The sequence below is a fragment of the Mercenaria mercenaria genome, chromosome 5 (assembly GCF_021730395.1).
Source record: "Mercenaria mercenaria strain notata chromosome 5, MADL_Memer_1, whole genome shotgun sequence".
NCBI lineage: Eukaryota > Metazoa > Mollusca > Bivalvia > Venerida > Veneridae > Mercenaria > Mercenaria mercenaria.
Window position 1 is genome coordinate 79,498,508 of NC_069365.1, and position 24,805 is coordinate 79,523,312.

At 36.0% G+C, this 24,805-nt stretch overlaps 1 protein-coding gene across 1 annotated transcript in view; it reads left to right on the top strand.

Annotated features, from left to right (window-relative positions):
• Positions 1–11,271: 11,271 nt before the first annotated feature.
• The window catches only part of LOC123557731 (allene oxide synthase-lipoxygenase protein-like), a 71,075-nt gene continuing 57,541 nt past the window's right edge, over positions 11,272–24,805 (top strand). Inside the window, exons 1-2 of the mRNA XM_053544710.1 lie at positions 11,272–12,131; positions 17,976–18,482. Of these exons, the coding sequence (XP_053400685.1) occupies positions 11,406–12,131; positions 17,976–18,482 (1,233 nt within the window). The 5' untranslated portion in view covers positions 11,272–11,405. The remainder of the gene's footprint in view (positions 12,132–17,975; positions 18,483–24,805) is intronic.

Consider the following 24,805-nt stretch of genomic DNA (forward strand, 5'->3'; position numbering starts at 1 on the left):
TAAAATCTAGGACTACTTTGTACCCATGTACTTTGTTGCGGAATTTATCACAGACTACAGTTTGAAACATCACTGGCACGCGAACGTCTGTAAATAATTGAGCAGCTACATGTGCAGTACTACGCGAATTGCCCCAAGGCAACTCGTATAGGGTGAATTCGAACGGAAGGATTCAACCACGCGTACCCAATAGAGCAAACGTGGATACGGATGGTGGTCGATAGGAATACGACCGATCTGATGTGCCTATTACAGTTGGTCACATTAATATTTGCGGATGGACGGAACAAAACAGTGAATTACGAATTAATTTGATTAATAATTGTGGTGCTGATATTTTGAGCATTAATGAAACACATCAATCGGGTAATGATAGTTTACATATTCCTGGATGGAAATGGGTAGGGTTTAATCGAGCATTAACTCATATCCGGGCGCCAAAATCGTCAGTGGGAGTAGGGTTCTTAGTAAAAGACGGCATTTGCAATTATTTTGAAATGACGGTAACAGATAAGCAAATTGATGGGATACTTGCCTTGTCGTTTAAGTCGAAATCAACAGACTATCATTTTATATTGTTCAGTTGCTACTTACCGCCAGAACGATCAAACTGGGGACGCGATGCTCAGACTTTCTTTGCCCACATACTTTCACAAATTTATATTCATTGCGATGCGGATGCAATAATGTTGTGTGAGGATTTTAATAGTCGGATAGGCTCTATTTCGGATGTTTCTAGTGATTCTGATGTCATTCCACAGAGAGCTATAATAGACTTTGCAACAAATCAACATGGCCATGAGTTTTCTGAATTTCTGTCTGATGTCAAATTCTGTGTTTTGAATGGTAGATTTGACCCTAACAAAGATGACTTTACGTTTATTTCGAGTAGAGGCCGTTCCGTTGTAGATTACATGTGCGTACCACATGACGTTTTTCCTTCTTGCACCAATTTCAGAGTTATTCCGTGTCAGGATATTGTAGACAATTACAGTTTGCATTCTTTGTTGGGTAACCGCTCCAGAATACCAGATCATGCCTTTTTGCTCTCTGACATTAAGATTACGTATAATGTCCATGGAGAAACAGGTGACAATACGGGATCTGAACCGAGCAACGCGCAGACGATATAAGCACGCGAAACCCTACTGGAATGAAGAGCTTTCCCAGCTGTGGCAAACTATGCGGTCGAGAGAAAAGGAATTTCTAAAAGCAAAATCCCGTAGCACAGATTCCGAAAAAAGGCGCCAGTTTAAGTTAACGCGAGATCGATTTGATAAACGTTTGAGACAATGTGAACGTGAATACCGAAAGTCTTTGGCGGACGAAATAGAAACTCTTTCTAGGAAAATCCAAATGACTTCTGGCAGAAAGTAAAATCTCTAGGTCCCAGAAAGTGTTCGAGCATTCCAATCGAAATAGTAGACGATTCAGGTGAAATATGCTATGACGAAAATTTGGTTTTTGAAAAGTGGAAATGTGACTTTACAAAATTGTACAATGGCGATCAAAGTGAAGATTTTGACGAAATCTTTTATAATCAGTGTAAGCAACATAAATCTGTGATAGAGAATGAAATGCTTGATCCCCTGTATGTAAGTAATATGCGTTTAAACCACGACATTGCAATTGAAGAATTATCATATGTGATTATGTCTGCCAAAAACAAATCTTCTGTTGGTATTGACTCGATTCCGTACATTGTACTCAAGTTTAATAACGTCATCATAGTGCTGAAGGAGCTATTTCAGTTAATATATGACTCCGGCATAGTTCCTTCTATATGGAGAAAAGCGGTTATATTCCCGATCCTGAAAGACCCCTCATCCGATAAGCGAGTGCCGATGAACTACAGAGGAGTGAGTTTACTTTCGTGCATCTCGAAACTGTATAGCAGTCTCCTGATTAAAAGACTCAGTACTTCTTTAGAGAGCAGTGAGATAATTGCAAATGAACAAAACGGATTCCGAAAATCGCGCTCCTGCGAAGACCATATTTTCACTCTAAATAGTATAATTAGAAACAAGGGGAATATTAAGGCAGCCTTCTTGGATGTAAAAAAGGCGTTCGACTTTGTAGACAGAGACCTCTTATTATATAAATTACTTCTCAATAAAGTTGATGGAAAGTTTTATCATTCAATCAAAAACATGTATACTGACACAGTGTCATGCATTAAGATAAATGGGTCTTTGACTAACTGGTTCCAGTGTTTTTCAGGGGTTCGTCAGGTGATAATTTGTCGCCCACAATTTTTTCTGTGTTCGTCAACGATCTGGCCACTGAAATAAATAGGTTGAACGTGGGGGTCGAACTTGGAGCTTTTAAATATTCATTACTGTTATATGCTGACGACATTGTGTTCCTAGCTGAGAACGATCAAGACTTACAATTGATGTTGAACACAATGCATGAATGGTGTAAGCGCTGGAGGCTATTAATTAATACAACAAAATCGAAAGTCGTCCACTTTAGACAACAAAGGCGGCCTCGCACTGAATTCATATTTACCATTGGTGACAATATCATTGAAACAGTGGATACCTATAAATATTTAGGGGTAATTTTTCATGAAAAACTGGACTACTCGTGTACAGCAAAAATGCTTTCAACAGGCGCAGGCCGCGCACTTGGAGGCATTTGCTCAAAAGTCAACAACGTTAAGGAATTAGGTTTTGAGACTAACGAAAAATTATACAATGCATGTGTAATTCCAATACTAGACTTTGGCTCCTCAGTGTGGGGATTCAAACCCCAATCATCCATTGATTCGGTCCAAAACAGAGCTATTCGGTTTTTCCTCGGTGTGCATCGGTTCACACCAACTCTAGCAATAAACGGAGATATAGGCTGGTTACCAGCTACACAGAGACGTTGGCTAAATATGCTGAAACTATGGAATAGACTGCTTGCATCTGATGATACAAGAATTACAAAAAGAGTTTTTAACTATGACTATGAAAATGTTAATATGAATAGTAACTGGTGTTCAGAAATTCGGCAAGTTTTCGAACATATCAATTTGACTGAAAGTTTTGAGAATAAATCCCAAGTTGATATTTCTGAGGCAAAACGAACTCTATTTAGATTTTATGCTGAAGAGTGGCCTGAAAAACTGAATTATTCGCCGAAACTGAGAACCTATAAATTGTTCAAACGTAATTACGAAACAGAAACTTATGTTAAACTTAATTTATCCAGAAGAGAACACTCAGTCATGGCACAGTTTCGTTGTGGAGTCCTAGCCCTTAGAGTGGAAACTGGCCGTTTTATTGGCGAAGACCTTAATAATAGATTATGCAAATACTGTACAAAAATGATATTGAAGATTAAAGGCATTTCCTCTTAAAGTGTGACTTATATAATGATTTAAGGCAACGAATATTTCAAAGGATTATCTCAGACTCTGAGCGAAACTCTTTTTCAGATGTTGATTTAATAAAAACATTATTAGTTGACTTTCCAGGGAAAACGGCTAAGTTCCTGTCATGTGCATTCGACCGTAGAAAATCGTTAACATTTAGATGAATATGAATATTGTTTACTAACATTTAGTCTAAAAATGATCCGAAATTAATTTAAGTTATAAAATAGTGACTTATAGGTCCATTGGGCCGGTTGTACTGTAAAATAGTTATATTTTGCTGTTGTATTTATTATGTTGTACAAATGTCACTGTAATAAAAGAATTATCTATCTATCTATCTGTATAATACCCGTGGGCACGGTTCAGTGGTTACAAATCTATGACAGAGAAATATACAATAAAGGTGAGCATCATTTTTTTATGTTGATTCACTATAATGACTATTTAGTTTTTATACAGATGTGTTTGATTGTCAATTCTATTGAGAATGGTAGAGGTACAGTATCTGACGCTGTCTTGAAATCTACCGTTCTGTTAGTAATACTTATATGAAGGATTCAGAGGTTATGAGATATTATTGTCAGAATTAACTTTTGACATTTCTGGGAAATATCAATTGTATTGCCTTTGTAACAAGAGCCATGTTAGACATGGCTAATCCCCCCGCCGGGCATATTATAATAGAAGGCTAAAGTTCCTGGCAAGTTAGAGTCTGAACGTATTAATTTTGGGGAAAGCTTTGAAGAACCGTTTAGTTGTGGTCCACATCAGGGGTTTTAAAGATGTGGAAGAAAGAATAAGTCAGTGGTGAGGTGGTTTACTGCTAAATTTTATTAATTTTCATGAACAGTATAGCTATGATGTTTTTCTATATGGCTACTGTAAAAAGAAGGAACGGAAAGCTAACAGGGAACAAGAGTGCCAGAATGTCACAATATACGCCCATCACAGCAAATTTCTTTACTCTAGCAGCTGTATTTGCAAATGGAATTTTAATTTTGTGGTTGTTCAGTAATCATTGTAAGTCTTTTTTTTCTAAGTCCACAAAAAAACTCCTTACCAGGTAGAGATACCTTAAAATACACCTAAAATTGGAAAGTAACATCTATGTTTTACCACAGAAAAGTGGTCTTGTTTTTTCCCTACGGTTAATTATAAAAATGTTACAATTTAAGTTATTTATAGTAACAACTAAGGGAAGTTAATCTTAAAAAAAAAAAATTGTAAGTCCGCACAAAAATCTTTTCCAGGTAGAGACTGGTCAAAATACACCTCAAAATTGGATGTAGCATGCATGTTGTACTACAGAAAAGTCGTCTCGATTTTTCCTTACGACTAGTAATGAAAAAGTTACAATAAAAACTATTTAAAGTAACAACAAAGGGAAGTAATTCTAAAGAAGGGAACTGCGCATGACACTTCGTCTCATGATGGTGTATAATTGTGCCAAGTAACATCAAAATCCCTCCATGCATGAAGAAGAAATGCTTCGGACAAAGTCATTCTTGTATCTGACCTTTGGCCTCTAAGTGTGACCTTGACCTTAGACCTAGGGACCTGGATCTTGCGCATGACACTCCGTCTCGTGGTGATGAACATTTGTGCCAAGTTATATCAAAATCCCTCTATGCATGAAGAAGAAATGCTCCGGACAAGGTTTTCATTCTTGTATCGTTTGACCTCTAAGTGTGACCTTGACCTTAGACCTAGGGACCTGGTTCTTGCGCATGACACTTCGCCTCGTGGTGGTGAACATTTGTGCCAAGATATATCAAAATCCCTCCATGCATGAAGAAGATATGCTCCGGACAAATTTTTTTAAGAAAATATGATAAAGGGGAATAACTCAAAAAATAGGCAAGGTAGAGTTATTATTCTTGCACACTGCACTTCCTCCTAATGTGTTCTATCAGTGTATGAAGTTTGAAGAAAATCCCTCCAGTACTTTTGGAGTTATGCTCCGGACATTTTTTTAAAGAAAATATGATAAAGGGGAATAACTTAAAAAATAGGCAAGGTAGAGTTATTGTTCTTGCACACTGCACTTCCTCCCAATGCGTTCTATCAGTGTATGAAGCTTGAAGAAAATCCCTCCAGTACTTTTGGAGTTATGCTCCGGACAAAGATCGTTGCGGACACACGGACACACGGACGGACGGACGGACACACGCACGGACGGAGAGCATTTCTTATATCCCCCTCGCCTTTGGCGGGGGGATAAATTAGCAATGTTAAAGTGTTTTACTTGTGATTTTTGGCAATATAATGTAATACCATTCACCATAGAAATAAACGGATTCTGAACTTGAACGACTCTCCCACCATTCCAGATATACGATATATCGTCACCTGGACAACTGCACTGCACTGACATAAAGTATAGTTATCCATTTTTTTGTCCTGATGTGATGACATTAGAGTTTCCCGATTGGGAAAACTTGAAATTCATAAATATTTAAGGTAAACATTTCTTTTATTAGAATAACAATATTATGTTTTAAACGGCAGAAATCTAGATACATTGTCCAACTTTAGCATGGCATAATCATCATTTATTGATACCGTATTTATTTTTATGCAGCGGGTGTTTTGAATGAAGCTAGTTTGCTTCCAGAGCGGGTAGAAGTCATTTATTTAGTAATAATTTTCCCGTTTGACCATAACAAGAAATTTCCCCTACTGTTGACTGCGTTGGAACTATGCCACCGCACGATCTAATCAGAGAACTATCAAACTTTCATGACAGCAGTCTTTTAGTGCTGTGTCAGTATGGAAATGTGTGGACAGGTGGAACTTCATTTCTTCCTTTGCACATACTCATTCAAACGAATTTTGGATTGGATTTATTGATCAAGAGGTATATTCTAATAAATTCATAAGCAAAAAAGTTGTATTTTAGCAGGTCCAGCACTTTCTATCTAAACCACTTGCTAATACCTCTAGCCTGTTACCTTAAGCCCTAAGTTAGTTCGACAGGAATGTTGAATTTTGACTTTACTCCTTACGACGCCATTCACTGGAAGAAGTTGTAAATTTTAGAGACTTAAATTATCACAAGCACTTTACTTAAAAAACAACTTTAATTACTTTTTCTCATGCTTGCCAAGAACATTTATGAAAAGTATTCTTCCACCATTTCAAATTGAGACAACGTATTATATTTTCACAGTTTCTGTATAGACGGTTTATTTCTATTATTTTCATGGATGTTTTTTCTCTGGAACCCGTCATGAAGCTCATTTATAGTCGAGATATATGTAGCTGTGAGGGATACTTAAACCAAATTAAGCAGACAGTATTGTTTGTTTGTAAGCTTATTTATAGTCGCCACCGGTAACCCATAACTCCTCCAGATGACTGTTAGTAATGTTAGTGGGAGGATAGTGCAAGATACAGAAGACGCTCCAATTCCAGAAGCTTCCCTGGTTCTTTAGCGTGCCAGGTGTAAAGTACCAATACAAGATAGTCTTATCCCAGTGTTAGTGATTTTTAGTTGGAGGATGAGGGGTGGGGGGAGTTAAATCAGACGTCTGTCTCTCATTTCATTACAGAAGAACAAAAAAATGTAATTGCATAGGGCTTATCATGTAAACCATGTTATTACACAGATGGAGACGTTCACTTCGTTGATCAACGAGAGAAAAACGACGATATACTAGTAAACTACATGTTGTCTTTTGAACATTCATAGTTGTGATATAGTTTACATTGTTATCCGAAATTGGTTTTCAACCAGTAGGGGACTAATAATCTGTAATAATTATTGGTAGTAGTATAATTATCATCAACAACAACATGATTTTCAAAGTTCTTGTGTGACCAGAAAGGATGGTCTTGGTCTTATTTTATCATCTGTTACAACCCCTTAAGTTAAATATTGAGTGACGACCCCCTGGATTCGTAGTTAGACAGCGACCACTCCGTCCGCTCTCAAAAGACAGTAAGACCGTAGGTATCGTATCCTTCTATATAAGAGGCTACCACCAGCGAATCTGTCGAGGGAGACATCTGCTCTGGAAGGTCGTTTTTGTACAGTTGGGAATTAAGACACAGAAGTCATTCGATTAGTCTGAGCCTTGGCCATCTATAGGTTACATTCTACCAATTCAATTCCTTATTTATTTCATATTAATAACAAAACATTCAGACCTCATTTTCAGCACTTTAGAGCATTTCAATGATATGAAAACCATATATGGTCATTTAGTATAACATGTCTTCTTATCAAAAATAGAAAAATATTGACATGTTATGTTGAATATAAGAAAAATAATCTGTTCTGAGAAACATCACCCTCTAAAAATGCCCCCATGAAAACAGCCGTTTAGCAGTTACGCGTAGGTAGACATTTTTCGCAAAGAATAAAACTTATTCCAAGAAATTTACAATGAAAATGGTCTAGATCTATTCTCAATACTATAAGCAATAAACATAAGCCAAAAATTTAACTGTCACCTTCTCATGTCACTCATTATACCAGATTTCATCCATAGCATGGAACTACATTTTGGACTACATGTAACACTGAGTAGTCACTTCCGGTTTGGTGTAATCCGTCCTATAGAGTAGTTAACATATTAGTTCATGTTCAGTCAGTATGACATCCCTCAAACAAATTTTGTTGCCCATTCGTTGACTTCTTTGTTTATAAGCTTATTTATAGTCACCAGGCCCGGTTCCAGGGCCGGTTCGAGGGGGCCCGTGCCCCCTCCCCCAGTTGGCTGAGAAGTGACCTATACTCATCAAAGATGCACCCTACTATTTTGGCAAAGAAATAATATTTTCTCAAATTTTAGACCCAGAAACGCACCTGAGGCCACCATTTCACATCTACATGTATATTTAAAAAATTTCCAGGGGAAGAGCCCCCTGACCCCCTTCCCCAACATCAAGAGGGGAGTAACTCCTCCATTACCTCAAAATTTAGACCTAAACATGCACCAAAGGCCACCATGTCATGTTTCTATTTCAAAAATTTCCAGGGGGAGTGCCCCCTGACACCCCTAAAATAAGGGGACTACCCCACCAGTAAATGCACCAGAGGCCACCATTTCATACCTGTATTTCAAATATTTCCAGGGATGAGACCCTGACCCTCTTACATGTGCAGAGGCTCCCCTCCCGTATTTACCCACACTTGCCGCTATGTGCCTTAGCGGTGACGTCTTCGTCCAAGACCGGTGCACACACAATTATTTCTGGATCCGGGCCTGGTCACAACCGGTAACCCATATGGGTGACTTTACCCATATAGACGACTCCTCTAAAACACTCTTAGTAATGTTAGTGGGAAGGTAATGCAACACATGGGACTCTTATCCCACTGTTAGTTTTGTTACTTTTTAGCCTGAGGAGCGGGGGGTTGAACTCACCGTCGGACCTTGGTTTGGTTTTGTAGCCAGGCAGTGTTACCACTTGACCATTTCTACTTGCCTAACAGTGAACACGACTATATATATATGAACGTAGTGCTGATCTGTACTAGTTGCGAATTCGCATTCGTAACTAGTACAGACCAGCCTTCGATCAGTCCTACGACCAGTCATGACCAGTCGTAACTATAGTCCAGATCAGTTGTAACCAGTAAAGACCTATCTCACGATAAGTCCATCGATCAGTAATACATAGTTGTGTGATTGGTTCTTGACATGTTGATAGTCTAAGTTAATCGTAAGATGTTTTCAGTCCGCAGCCTAGTCGGAAGCAGCTGGGACTGCTAGGTAGACCTCGTAGAAAAATACACAACCGGATTAAGGCTGCCCTTGGTCGTATAGCTGACATAGATGGTCGTCGATAATCGCAGCTCCAATCTGTGAAAAGATCCTTTGGAGGCATAGACCGCAACCAAGCAACATAATAGCAGACTCGGTTTGATTGAGTCTATTCAAGGCATAAATGGCCTATGGACAGAATTTTCATAAAAGAAAGAATTAAAGTTTCACGATAAATTTAGATATTTATTTATTCTTTTCAAAATAATATATTAAAACTTGTTAAAAGTAAAGCGTCGTTTATGCTTGATTAAAATCTACTTTGTACCCATGTACTTTGGTGCGGAATTTATCACAGACTACAGTTTGAAAAATCACTGGCACGCGAACGTCTGTAAATAATTGAGCAGCTACATGTATAATACCCGTACGTGGGTACGGTTCAGTTGTTACAAATCTATGATAGAGAAATATACAAAGGTGAGCATCATTTTTTTTATATACATAAGTATACTTGACTATTAAACTGTTAAATGCTAAATTTTGCTTCAGGCATGTTCGCTTGAACTCTATATCATACTACATAAACCACGGCTTTGATTTTCTGTTGAGAACGCTATCAAGTACCAGTCCCCACGGAGCTGTCGTAAAGTGGACCGCCAAGGGTTCGGAGATAGAAGAGCGCAAAATCTGAGTTTCAAGCAGTATTACTGTGTAAATATGTATAAGGCGACTTACTAGTTAAGTTACTGAAGCGAAAATTAAGGTGTTAACAAGTTTCGTACTAATATTTGTGAAGTAGAAGACGATTGCCGATCTGACTAATAAAACATAGATCCTATTCAGTTTAAGAGTATTATTTTTATCTGCAATAAAACCGTTCTACCTTTTTGAAATAGTTAAAAGGAATAGTTTAGAAAATAGGACCGAATACAATAAAAGCCACTGCGTGCATTCATTAATGAAAGCATATTTACGGATAATCAATAGATCAAAGATCAATAACTGTGTGAATAAAATGTCAGTGTACCTACCCCGGATTAATTCACGCCCTGTAGGTGTCAAAAAATACAACTACCGTAGTTGCCCAAATCAGAACAATAAAATGAAATTTTGATATGATAAATTTGTTGAAATTTATAAGAAAATTCAAAGGTTTTGGTTTTACATGTTTATCTCATTAAAAGATTACGCATTCAAAACCAGAAGTTACTTGATATGCTATGCGCGAAGTGATCTGAATAAAGACCTTGCTTTTGTATGATAATGGTAGATGTGTTTTTCGAGAAAATATATGCAACTTTTAGAGTACAATTACGGGAATTTAGGCAAGTAACTGGAAAACGAAGTGTATATCGATCCAAAGTTATAAGACCAGTATCAGATTGCAGGTTTACCATTGGTCAATTTCAAATATATACTCAAAACAGCCAATCAGATAATGGAGTTTGAGACTGGATTCCAAAACTCAGGGTTATAACCTTAGTTTCCGTTACTTTTATGGAAAAAAATACATATTTCTCATTCATTGCCAATAAATATATTTAGAGCCCATGCATGCAAATGTATGACTCATTTTACTGACTTTTAATAGAATTTCTCGTTAAGGTATTGGACGGCAATTTCAGCGCGATCACGTGTAATACGGATCCTACTTTGGCATTCGTCTGCGGTCACAAGCACGTTAATTTTCCGTACCTGTCGGAAAGTGCCGAAATCGTATACGGAAAATAAATAAAATACGTAAAGTTAAACGGGACTAAATTAATTGCCAATTGTCAATACCTGTCTGCCACCTTAAGGACTCTTCGCGAACATGGCAATAGCCTTTAATTGACCATAATTATCTAGTATTTATATCTACGCCTGTGTTTTCTGTTATCCTGTAAGTTTTCTCGGTCGCTTTAGGAGGTACTGGCTCTCTTGACACATCAGACATGCAACCATATATATGTATATCTTATCTAATAAACCCGGATTCATAGGTATACAGTTTTGTGTGCAATATTTCACTGGATGTGAAGTTGCATCCTTAAGCTTTTAATTTGCATATAATTTCCTCGAAATCAAACACATTGCGTAGCTCTTAATAGGAATGAAGGACATTGTACGAAAAGGTAATTAAATCGTTTAAGAATAGATTTCTCTATTGCGTGTCAAAACGTATACATAAATTTTCAAAAGTAAATACGGGTTTAAATTTTTCATTCAGTATGACACAATACTACCATACGTGTTGATATTCTTTGGTGTATTGACAAAAACGAACTATATATAGTAAAATGTTGAAAGTGCTTAATTTCAGAATGTGAGCATTTATTCCAGAGATGGCTTTGAAGACTTACACTGGCCGGTGTCATAAACTAGGACTTGGGTTTACATCTTTGAGAAGGAACAGGTTAGTGGACTTTAAAATTAACGATGACAATGTTAAACATTGCTTAAAAGAAAATTTAGACAAACAGTTTATTAGGACAACGTTTACCTCTAGTATCATACTGAAGAACAATGCCACACAATTGCCATTCCACAGGAATTTCCGGTATTCCACTTCTGCACGTGTCGGTAGCAGCGTGTTAGGTCTTGGAAAAGTGGATTACTTAGTTAATGTAAAAACTGGCGATCAACTACACGCTGGAACTGATGCTAATGTTTACATAGTGTTACACAGTGAATCAGGACAGAAAACAGCACCAGTCAACTTGGACTACTTTTTTCGTGATGATTTCGAAAGGGGACAGCTTGATAAATTCAAGCTTAGGAACGTTTCACACTTGGAAGATATATATAAAATAGAAATTTGGAGAGACGATAAAGGAATAGGGTTTTCTGACTGGTTTCTTGATTACATTGAACTCGAGGCTGTAGGTAACCGGAAGCAGTTTATGTTTCCCGTCTTCCGGTGGATTAAACCGCACAAACATTATATTATTCACCACATGGACAACTACCTTCCACAATTTCACCCTGACCCAGAAGACAGACGCAATGAACTGGAGCAGAAAAGAGAGAATTACGAATGTCAATCCAAGGTCCCTGGTGGTCCCGCTCAGGTAAGGAAAGTGGCTAGCCAAACCCAGAGTTATTGTACAGAAATAGATATGTGTTTAAAGCATAGCAAGGTTACTTTTTTTGTCAGAACGAATTTTTGGGTATTTAGGTTAATATTGTTAATAAAATCTTACATGTGGAGACATTGTGATCTTCACTCTAAAAAACTTGAGAGACTAAATAATGCAAAACAAGAGTATGCTGCACCAAAATTTTATTTTAATACTGAAGCCCTCTGTCTTACACCTTATTATTGAGTTACTGCTAGCAGTGGGTTTTTAATTACTGTTTGAGCTGAGATTCAACTTTGAGGTGACGAGATTCAAAAGTCCTCACGACGCTCGTAATTCCGTTTATTGTCTCCCTACATCCTTGATAGCTCAATGGACTTAAGTATGTAAGGAGGCATTGTCATTTGATAATGGCAAAATATGTTTTCACAGATGGAAAGAATGAAAATGAAGACCAAACGGTTATTTTATTCATTTTGTATGGGATTGACTGAAGTTCGTACTAGCTAAATCTTTGAATTTCTAACCACAAGGCGAAACTATATATAAAAATTTCCCCTTTCATCTTTCTCATTTATATGTCCTGTTATCTTACAACTGATTTGATCAGACGAAGGATCTTTAAGAACGTAATTGTTTTGGTTGCTCAAGGTTATCTGTCTATCATTTTTGCTGTGGTTTTCGTCCGGATAACAGCATGAATGAATGCTTTTTTTAAGGTTTATCTTCAAATTAAGGTAATTTTGCACGTTGGTAAAACTGGAAAATCATTTTAAACACCGTAAACAGTAACCCGGTAAAATCCAGTATGAATTCCGTAACTAAACTGAAATCATGCAGCTAGATGTTCAGCAGTTTAACTCGAAACGTTACTGTTTCTCTGAAGATCAATCACATGTTAAAGAAAAGTGTTGTTAATTGAACGATTTTTTTTTAAAAAGTTATACAGTCATTCAGCTACAAATTAACGATTCTCTTTAGTCACCGAAAACATCTCTGAAAGTTCAGCACATAATGTAAATGTGCACGATCATCATTGAGGGCAGGGTAGGTATTAGCAGTTTTCAGGAGAGGATTTCTTCTGTTTTCCAAATCATCATTTGAACATTGTTCTACAAAAAATACACCACTGAATCTCGTTGAAATGATACTTAATATGTTGAAACCGTTTGTTGTTACAGTTGGACTTCCATTTTCTTGTGATACAGAGACGTTTTTTCCGATGGGCATGGTTTAAATTTTAGCCAGTATGACCTTATCGATTTGATAAAGTTTTGAGCAACCATTAAGAATCTTCGAGATGTCGAAACATGCAGTCCGCTCCGCTCCCAATCCCACCCACACCTCTAGCGACGCTTTAATATAAATATCATATTTGTTACCTCTGTGCCGCAGAAGAAGACGCATTTATAACTCAGATCGGTTTTACAAAATATAAAGCACATTAAAACTACTTCAAAACCATAGAAAAAAAAATAACATGGAAGCAAGCCTTTTTAAAGAAAAAGAATAATCTCATTGTGCAAATGAATTAACGAACTGCAGACTAGCATACTCTTAAAACCCATATTTGTCAACTACTGAAGTCCGAATGTAGACTACTATGTATTTTCACCCCCCCCCCCAACCCCGGGTCATGTCGCTTTGCACCTGTCGATCGGTATGTAGGTCAGTCGATCGGTCCGGCTGTTGATAGAGTGAACGCTTGACCCAGTACCTGAAACTTGGTAACATGATTGGGCTTATAAAATATATGATCCCTATAGTTGTGGAGGTCAGTTATTCAAAGATTATGGTCAAAGGGGCCTGAACCTTGAAAACGGTTTCCGTCCAACAACTTAAGCACCACTTGCCACAGAACCTTTAAACTTCATAGCATTATTGGGTTTATAAAGCAGATGATCCCTATTGTTTTTAGGTCAGTAGGCCAAAGGTCAAGGTCACAGGGACTTGAACCTTGAAAACTATTTCTGCACGTTAACTTGAGAATCACTTGACAAAGAACCTTCAGACTTGATAGCCTTCAGACGTGGGTTTAAAGAAGTAGATTATCCAAATTGTTTTAGGGTCAGTCAAAGGTCAAGGTCACAGGAGCCTGAAACTTGAAAACCGTTTCCGCTCAATAACTTTAGAACCGCTTAATCTAGTATCTTCAACTTGATAGCCTACGAAATTGATGATCCCTGTTTTCTAAGGGTTTGGTAAATCGATCAAAGGTCAAGGTCATAATGTTCACAGGACTGAAAATAGGACAACCCGTCATGGGGGCATACGGATTTTACAAACAGCTCTTGTTATTAATTACTTCAGGTTTTCGCAAAACTGCTTGCGGGTAGCCCACATGGTTATGTTTTCAGCAGGATACATGATTATGTTTATTTTCAGAAGTATACATGTGTAGGCGTTGTAAAAGAAATCACGTTTCAGCCTGTTCCCTAATATTATCGGGTGCTGTATTTTGCTGCTCAAAGGATAAGCAGTAACTGTCTTGAAGTGTATCGTTTTCATCTTGCCACGGGGATATAAATTATGACAAATATTCTTTGTGTTTTTGTACCGGCCTGTCTACAAAGATGAATTCAAATGATCTTGTTATCAGGTGGTTTCCAATAACTCTAAAAGAGAAAATCGTTACCCAATACAGTATGGTCTTTATGCTGAGGTGACCTATTTGGACAAGCTGGACTGTTTTTAATTGAATATTAAGGGGACGCATACTTTGAAATTAGAAAAAAGTGGGTGGGGTATGATAAAATTTACCTGCAAAAAAGTACAAGGTTTGAGTACATGAAATGGATACTGTTTCAACTGTTATAAGTACACAAAGGATTGCTCACAAAAATAAAAATGAGAAAACTGAAACAGGAAAGTTATTGTTGAATTACATAAGACTTTTTGTGTACATTCAAAGTCAACAATTAAGACTTTTTGGTGCGAAAATAATAGTGCTTCACCTTGTCCAAACATTTATCAGTGTCCTACAGATTCTAATTTAAAGAAAGAATGTGAAATATGGTCACTGTCTTGCTTTTCATTTCGCATATGTAAGCTAAAACACATTATTTAGTTTGTTTACAAAGTAGTGCATAAGAAAAGATACGGTGGTCAAGGAATACCACATTCCAAAACTAAAAGAATATATTCCCCTTAATACATTAAACATTTATCATTACAGAAGTCTAGTGGCTTACAATAAGGACCTAGAAATGTTGCCATTATTAATTTTTAACTTGGTATTCATGAACTACAATGCACTTAAATATCAAAACACATTCAACAAACTTTTGAAAATGTATTGTCTTAAAAATCCCTAAAATAAGGTATGAAATTTGGTTGAGAGGTCCAATCAATGTGTATATGTGCAAAAGTAGCATTCTAATCTTGTTCACAAAAGTTACTAATACACAGCAGGCATGTCAATGATCAAAACTGGACGAATATACAGTTATCCTCACTTAAATGTCATTTATAATTTGTCCTTGAATTCTCCACCATACTTTTCATAACTCTGTTTGCACGAGTTGCACGAGAATGCTGTCATTCACGTAAAAAAATGGGGTCAAATAAGTTGTAAATGCAATATCATCGAAACGTAATTAATGGATTATGCAGTTCAAGATAAACTTTATCTCATAACGTAACGAACATGTATAATGTTGTAACAACAACTTTACTTACACTGATTTAAGTAGCAGTCGGTTTATAAGTTACTTTATTGATTCATTTTGTGTTTTGTTATTGTTGTCAAAAAGTATAACGGAAGTGCCTCACAACTGAAGCGGAAACCAGTTTGATGCGCAAAGTAGTCCAATGTAAGTAATATTTTTTGACAAATGCCCACAGAAATTAATAATTTTCTAATATTAATAACGAATATCTGAATAGGATTCATTATTTGATATGAAATTATAATCATCGACATGTTTTTTTAAAAATCGTACACGTGCTGACACCTAAGTTGTCTCCCGTTGTTTATTAGAGTTACCTTTCGTCCGGCGCACTAATATATTTGCAGTGAATCGCCGAGAAGTCGTGGGAAAATTAAAAACCATGTAAATAAACTAAAATTAACCACCTTTTCAAGATGAATTTCAAGTGATCGCCATTATGCATTTAACCCGCCTGACCTGTTTAGCATCTTAGATATCTGTTCTAAGGTATTCATTGTGTAGAATGTCATGCTATGCCCTTGCAATGCTAATCCCACTCTGATTTTTTTTTTTTGTTTACATTTTTATCAATGAGAAATATGGCGTCCATCCCGAGCTGAAATGACGTGGCGTTAAATTTTTACACGTTTAAGCAAACCTGGTGTGTTAGAAAGAAAATCTCATCCCTTCAACATTATTTGGAACACTGTTATTGTAAAAAACCTGTTTTTTCCTTATACAAAAGCTTAATATTTTGTGTTGAATGTACTTTCACAAAGACCTCTATTTTCCTATTACATTCATAGTACCACATCCTTATCCACAAAATACTGATTATTACAGGTGTCCATCAGTATTATATCAGTTTAGGAATATGTATTTTATTTTCCCACCATCGATTTCTTGAATATGCACCCCTTCCGTATTTCTGTATGAACTGTGAATGTAGCAATATGCGTCCCCTTAAGTCTTACATGAATGAAAAACTCGCTTTAACTACTGCGGAATTGAAACAAGAGTAAATGTGCTCCAATAAGTTAAACAATTGTTATACACAGGTATTTTATGTTTTTACGAGGAGATTCACTCATTAAATACTTCCGGGATCGTATATAATCTTCGATTTGTTCCAGGTATGATTTTTTAGCATCTTCTCGTTATAACTTCCTTAATACAAACAACTTTTTTTTATCACCTGGAATTTTTTGGTATATGATTAATTAACAAACCATCTTGTGGTGGAATTTTTATGTCAGTAGGTGCGTATGAGTAGAAAAGTTGTAGAATATGTGCGTGTTTTTTTCTGGAAGAGTTTAACCTCTTAATCTTGATTGGTTTTATCAATGGACGGCGGAATGTAAATAGTTTATAGCCGTGCTTAAAAAACACTTAAGAAATCGGATACACAGACACTTAATAAAATTATTGTCATATCTATAGTTGTTAGGAGATGGTTTGCAATGTGATTGTATGAACTGGGATATGTGCTTTACAAATATATGAGCTATATTACAGAATACAAATATTTTACGGTTATATACGTGTTAATGGTTTATGAAATTTCAAAGAAATTATTAAAACGCAAAGATGTGGTAACTAATGGTATTTGTGTCTGAAGATCAAACCTGCAGTAATTGAATAATATTGGAGAATTATTAATAATTCATGGACGTTCTGAAGCGTGTAATTGATAAATTACTTAATTACTTACATTACTATATTAAATAGTATACATATGTGAAAATATGTAGCGTTAATTGTGGAAATTAAGTTAACGGCACGGACGTACTTGTTGATGTGAAAGTTGTCTTGCTTGCATGGATGCGAGATAAAAACAATACCTGGAGACATAATTTACAGTTGAAGCGAACTGGGTCAAAAAGTTGCAAATTAGATTTATTTCACGCAAAGATTGAAACAGAACCGGCTTTAAAAGAAATCAACTGAAACTGAATATATGAAATTTAGCTGAACGCGAAATCGTGCTACGCATAAGGACTAAATTTGCCTGCGTGCAAAAAAAGTTGTAAACGGATTCGTTCCTCTTTTTTTTTTTTACATCTGGACAATTTTGCGTTTTTTTATGTCAACACTGGCGTGCAGGAGCATATCTAATCTGAGGACTTTGCTATCTGAACAAGCTCGTTGACTTTTTTCTTCCTGCGTGTATTTTAGTTTAGTTTAGTTTAGTCAACTGCCTGTGCAAAGAATGGCAGCAACAGCACAAGCAAAATCAGACTATGTCGTACTGGTTCGCACCGGGGACCGGAAGAGAGCCGGAACGGACGCCAACATACGGATTATATTCCATGACAATTTAGGAAACAAGACGGACAAAATTCGTCTGCATCATGTTTTAAAAAATGATTTTGAATGTGGACAAATTGATGAGTTTGTGATCCAGAAGCAGACAGACCTAGCAACTATTGAGAAAATTGAATTATGGCGGGATAATTTTGGATTAGGGAGCCGATGGTACTGTGATTATATAATAATCAAGAAAAAGGGATCAGACATAGAGTACAGTTTCCCTATATACAGATGGGTCAAAGCGGATGTGCACCACGTTTTTCGTCTGCACGACACGATGCTCCCACAGCAGGACCCAATGGCCGAGCAGAGATGGAAAGAATTGCAGAAGAAAAAAAAGAAATATGAAGTCGCGCAGAAAGTTCCTAATGGTCCGGCCCAGGTAAAGTTCTGAAATTAGTCTTAAGTACATTAAAATTCAGTTTAAAATTCGTATACGATGTAGCTTTTTTAATGGCAACTGGTTTGTTATCGGTATCCCCGTAACCTGCGACCGTTCACTTCCTTTGAGTATGTTGCACAGACTTATGTGTAGATCTGTGTTTTTAAAGACTCGTTCACACATTTTAGGCAAAAACATTTTTCTCTAAAAAATCCATTAAATGTTGGTACTGTGAAATTGATAAGTGGTACAAACTTGTTGGCATAATATTTTTGCAAGGGAATAACCAAATATATTGTGCAGAATGGAGTAAACAGTTGGAACGCTTTTGGTACATTTTTAGTATTACAGATTGTGGCCAGTTTACTCACCGTGTGTTCCTTCAGTGGTACTTTGTGCCATTTATTTGCATATTCTTATTATATTTTGCCCGAAATCTGTTATTTGCGCATGTTGGTGTTACTGGATATACACGGTGTTTTACATATTATACCAATAAGTGCAATATCTAACTCTCAAATTCACTCACTCCGTCATTTTTCAGTGCCACATATACATTCTATGGCAAACTTTGTTGAAATGATCATGCTGAAAATTTTGATCCCAGTTCATGGCGAGCTGCTATATGCACCAATCTTATATAGGGAATATGTTTGAAATATGTTAGTCTTTTACAAAATTGTAGCTTTAATAGCCAGGCGACTCGGCATTCCATTAACGGCTGTTTGGTTTTGTCTCTGTAATAGCAGGGCTACGCTTTTCCTTATATCAACTAGTAATATAGATAAAATTTACATAAAGTTTATTTTCATTCTTCGTGTTCTTCCCATAAGAATATGTTTACAAAATGTAAACATACATACGAACATGCGCACCTGTGTATAAACACCTGTTGTTCTTAAATTAGAAACGCCTAGTGTAACAATAAGCATGCGCAAAATTCTTAAAATGTAAAGTACAACTATTATATGCGGCAGGAAAATAATAGCCCATAAAATTGCATGGGGTTACAGATAAAATAGTTTGTAGAATATCTATGAAATTGTGTCAACATTATATGCAAAATGAAAAAGAAAGATCTTCTATATTGACGGTGTGCGTACATTAGATTTTGACGGAGATGTTTACAGCCGACTTGACCAAACAATTGTATGTGTTGTGCACCCTGGTGTTTAAAGGCTTCTTTCTGGTTGGTTTAACCATACATATTTGTAGCATCTTAACAATTTGAAGGAGTCATTAGTTTTTATCATCAATTGTTTATTGATAAAGAGAGTAACTTCCGTATTTAACATACGTTTTTCCGGCTATTGTTATACTAGGCGTTTCTGGGAAAAACTAAAGTACATAATTAACATGAACGGCGGATAAATTCTCACTGATAAAATCACTTAAAACTGTAGTTACAAACTGCAATGGGTGGAAGGCTAATAGTTTGAACCAAAGGTAATACTGATACATTATCAGTTCCGTAGCTCTATGGAACACCGTAGCTGTCTTATGTTTGGACATTTTCTTCTATGTTGGCCATATAGTATTATATTCTGTCTAAGTTCAGATAATTCAATGTTATTATTATTATTATTATTATTATTGTTATTTGAAATGTTTATGCTGTTTTGTGAAAGTGCGGTGTGAACTTGACAACATATTTGACTTATACTCCGTTTTGTAATTATGTCGAAAATATATGTTCCATAGAGCAGTTTACCTTATCCGTAGACAAAATGACATATATTTCGAATATAATAACATAGCTTTGTGACAGAATAAGGCACTATATGTACAACACATAAAGAAATCTCCCGGGATTATGACAACTGCGGTGTTCCATATGAGACCATATCTGCGATATGCATATTCCTGTAGATAAAAATAAAGGCAAGCAGTAGTTGAATGTATAGATATACCACCATTATTCCAGTTATAGAGAACATTATCAGAAACATATAGGTCAAGTTTATGAGTATCTATGCCAAATGTATTTTACGTAGTGTATTTATGACCTTATGAGCCAGATTTGTTACCGAAGGAAGAATATGTGCTTGTCATTACGAGAATGAAAATTGATACATGAAAAGAGAATTGGTGTTACTGTCAACACTGGCTTTGACATTTTTATATAGGACCGTCGGTATGTTCGGACGCATTGGTCGAGAATACTAAAACGCTTTCCTATAAAGGTGAAGGCCACGGGTTCGGCTCCTGGCTATCCCATTGCAGTGTGTCCTTGGGCAATGCACTTTATCACGATTGCCTCAGTCGACCCAGCTGTAAATGGGAACCAGCAAATTGCTGGGGGTAAGGTAAAATTGGTTTTAACTGGTCTTAAAATAGTGTCGCTCAAAAGCTCTACAGGGCTTATGTTCATTGTTTCACAAAGCGAAGGTAAATAAAATTTACCTTTACCTTTTTTACCTTACCTTTACCTTCGGGTTTAGAGCAATATTAACAGCTTCTTATAGCTGCAAACTGCCTTGACATTTTTAGTCTGTGGAACAGAATTAAACGCACTAGTATGTAAAATAATTAATCTGAAAAAAAAAAATGATTCCGCTGTAGTAGTGACAATGAAGACATCCAAGTGGCAAATCTGTATACTTTTTGTGACTTGGAAAACATTGTTATAACGTACCAATATCGGTAAACCTATTTTTGTTTATGATATTGGTCTGACATAATAGTGACATTCAACCGATACCAGACGATAAATAGCAGTATACAATAAAACGTCAACGTCGGGCCAATAAATATAACCAAGCCGGTCCGATATCGGCTTGCTGGGAAGAACTTAGTTCCCGGCATAGCCTTTTTTGCTTGTAGCTCTCTTGTTATACATACAGAAATGGATAAAAATATTTGATCTTATCAGAATGCAGTTTTTTTTCCCTCTATTTGCCAATTTTCTATCATTCATTCTTGCCATGTCGCATTCTACATTCAAATGTATCCTGTTTGATAACGGATTTAATGGCCAGTCTTAAAATGATTTTTTTTTGTCTTTATTAGGATCTGTAGTTGCATTTACAGTGCATTTCATGTTATCACAATACAAACAATGCTTGCGATTATTCAGCGGCAGCTAGAGCGAACAGGATTTTGGCCTCATTTATTAAAAATGGAAAAAATAAGGGGTGGTGACAATGTTCTTTTATTGGTCAGGGAGTTTATGCCAGTCTCAGTACGTGACCTTGCATTGTTTCTGTCAGAAAGAAAATGCCCCTCTACATTCATACCCCTAGGATCACGTGGAAGGGTAAAACATGTATAATGGGTATTTACTTTCTAGTCTGGTACCAGTTCCCCTGTACATCATTTTCGTTGTATTGAGTGTCATTCAGTTTGAATGAAGTTGGGCCCTGGCTCTTTTCAGCGCTGATTCACAAACAGGGTAAAACTATTACCCGGATTTGAAGCACCCGGTGTCATGAGATCATCGCTTCCGTGGCGGATATTTGTTTATTTTCGAGTGTGTGAGTAAACATACTGACCTATTCGGTGTCTTTTGGTTTATTGCATACTCATCATATTGTAATGTACAGAGTAAATATTTTGAAATGGAGGTCACAGGACACTTGTGGCTTGCCATGTATGTGCAATCAATACATTTGTATTTCAAGACCTTGAAGATTTATTAAAAAAACAATATTGGCAATTTGGCCAGTTCTGAATTATTGATTCTGTTTTGTTTACATAATTTTAAAATGCAATAATAGCACAGAAATTAGCTTTATTCGTCTAAACTGGAGAATGTAAACATATGAAATGGTAACTTGCTTATATTAGTTTTTTTTTTTTTGGTGGGGGGGGGGGGGGGGGGGCAGTAGCAAAGAAAGTTGTTCGGGTTGTGGGGGAGCAAGACTCCTTATTTGTACTCGTATTTTCACTTTTTCACATTTCATCACATGCTATCATCATACATCGACTATGTATCGATTGTTTTCAATCGCCCTTCACCGACCATCCATTGTATTTTTCCCAGAGTTCATGCGCTGGTCGTAACTAATCGGTCCTTTTCGTAGATTGAACCACCAGCGGTAATATATTGAACTTAGACATTGTGGGTTTGTATTTAACTATGGTTCTGTAAGTTCTGTAGGCGCTAATATTTGAATCATGAGACCTGATTCAAGCAATTAACACCATATTCTTTCTGCTAAACTAGTTTGTTTCCGCTATAGGGTACAACTTCAGTTCTTATGCAGATGATAGGCAAAGGGAGGATAAAAATACTTTCGTAAACTTGCATGTGTAATGAATTTTGGTGAATATGTAATTGTTAGTGTAAAGTTTCAACAAATATAATACGATAAATCTTATATTCATATAATTTCCTAAGCGAAGTGTGTTTATTAAATGAACACTTGTGTGCTAAAATAACTCTATCAGGATAGGAAATTTAAGTTATAATAATACCACCAGTGAAAATCATTTACGTGTTTTAAACACTCATAACCCCAAAATAAATGTAAATGATACGACCATGACTTCTCATATGACACCAGTACTGGTTTTTCCAGGAAGCGGACTCGAGAGTGGTTACAATAAGCTTCAAGCTTTCATCACAATCGAGCTAAAACAAATTAGTATAAACTAAATGTAAATGATAAGATGTAAAATTTCATAACTAGACAAAAATATGAGTAATCACCTAAATTTAAACTAAGTGATTCAAATCGAAAACTGTCCTTGAAAATCAGTCACTTCCTCGTATATATATTAATTCGGAGTCCGAAGTCGATTGTCGGGCCACGAGGTGGAAAAGTGGGTCTTTTGCACCCAACTATTTTTTACCACTTCTCCAATGGTCTAGGGTGGGGGAGGGGTTACCCCTATAAAACTAGCCTAATGTGTTAGGAACCGATAAGTGGGACTCTTTGATTATAACTGATTAGTGGGTGAAAATTTTACATACAAATTTAATAGGGACCCATTAATTGATCAAATATGAGTAATATATATAGAGAGTCACAACAATTGTATTGATAGTTGTTATTTCTAACATGATTAATTATACAACATTAACCTGAAAATGTAACACATTTAAATAACTTTGTCAGGTCGCGTCATATATCTTGAGACAGGCTGTTAAAAATAGATAAATCTGGTGTCAAGAGGTTGGAATAAATTCGTTAATGTACATGTACCTTAAAAGGTACAATAAGCTTTCCAGTTGACTGAAACTATTCTCCGTTATGTAATAGTTATAGTATGTGTGAGAGTGTGTTACCAGGATATATCAGAGCTAGGGGTACATCGAGGGTATTTTTCTCTGCACATATCGTCGAGGCCGGTAGGCCGAGACAGATATGTGAAGAGAAAAATAACGAGATGTACCCCTAGCTCTGATATATCCTGGTAACACACGAGCACTACATATTATAACTGTTTTATCGCATAGTTTATCATTAAAATTTATATATTATTTTCATTTAAATTTGTTTATTATTATTTTTACTATTTTGATTCCCTTTCTGTATATATATCGGAACACTTTTTTTCCCTTTTATCATTAAAATTTATATATTATTTTCATTTAAATTTGTTTATTATTATTTTTACTATTTTGATTCCCTTTCTGCGCCTCGCTGACTGAAACACTAAAACTTCTGTTTTAGAAAATGTGTTCCCCAGATAAAAGTACCCAACAAATTTCTGCATTGGTTTTTAATCTTTGCATTTCATTGGCCAGACATATTGTAAAACTTGTTGTTTTGTTTGTAAAACAAATCAAAGAAAAAGAAACATTTGAGAAATCTCAGAATTTCATATATTTCATGTATTTTTGAATTTGGCAATAACTATCAAGTTTTTGAAATATTCTAGTTTATTTATTCTTTTACTTTATAAATATAGGTGTTTGTGACAATTCTTTCTCTGTGAACTGTAAATTGGAGCTAAAATCATCTTTTCTTTGAAAGGAAAAAATTATACTCCCTTGATAGGACCTCAATAGAGAAAAAGTGTTCCGATATATATCGGAACAGTTTTACTGTGCTGATATATATCGGAACACTTTTTTTCTTATGAAACTCCATAGAGATTTCCGTGTTGATATATATCGCAACAGTTTTGTAAGATATCAGCACAGTTTTGTAGTAATAATGTGTGTTACTAGGTATAACATGCTGCAAAGATCAAAGGAAAATTGCCGCCCTATGCGATAAGAATAAAATTTCCTTAACAGAAGCAAACTTCACACAATAAAAAGACGGATCAAATTTCAATTTATCGTACTACCTCGGATTACTTGCATATTTATCAAGGGCATTTTTTTTAATAATTTGTATGTTTTTGAATGAAATAGTTATTTGAACAGGATT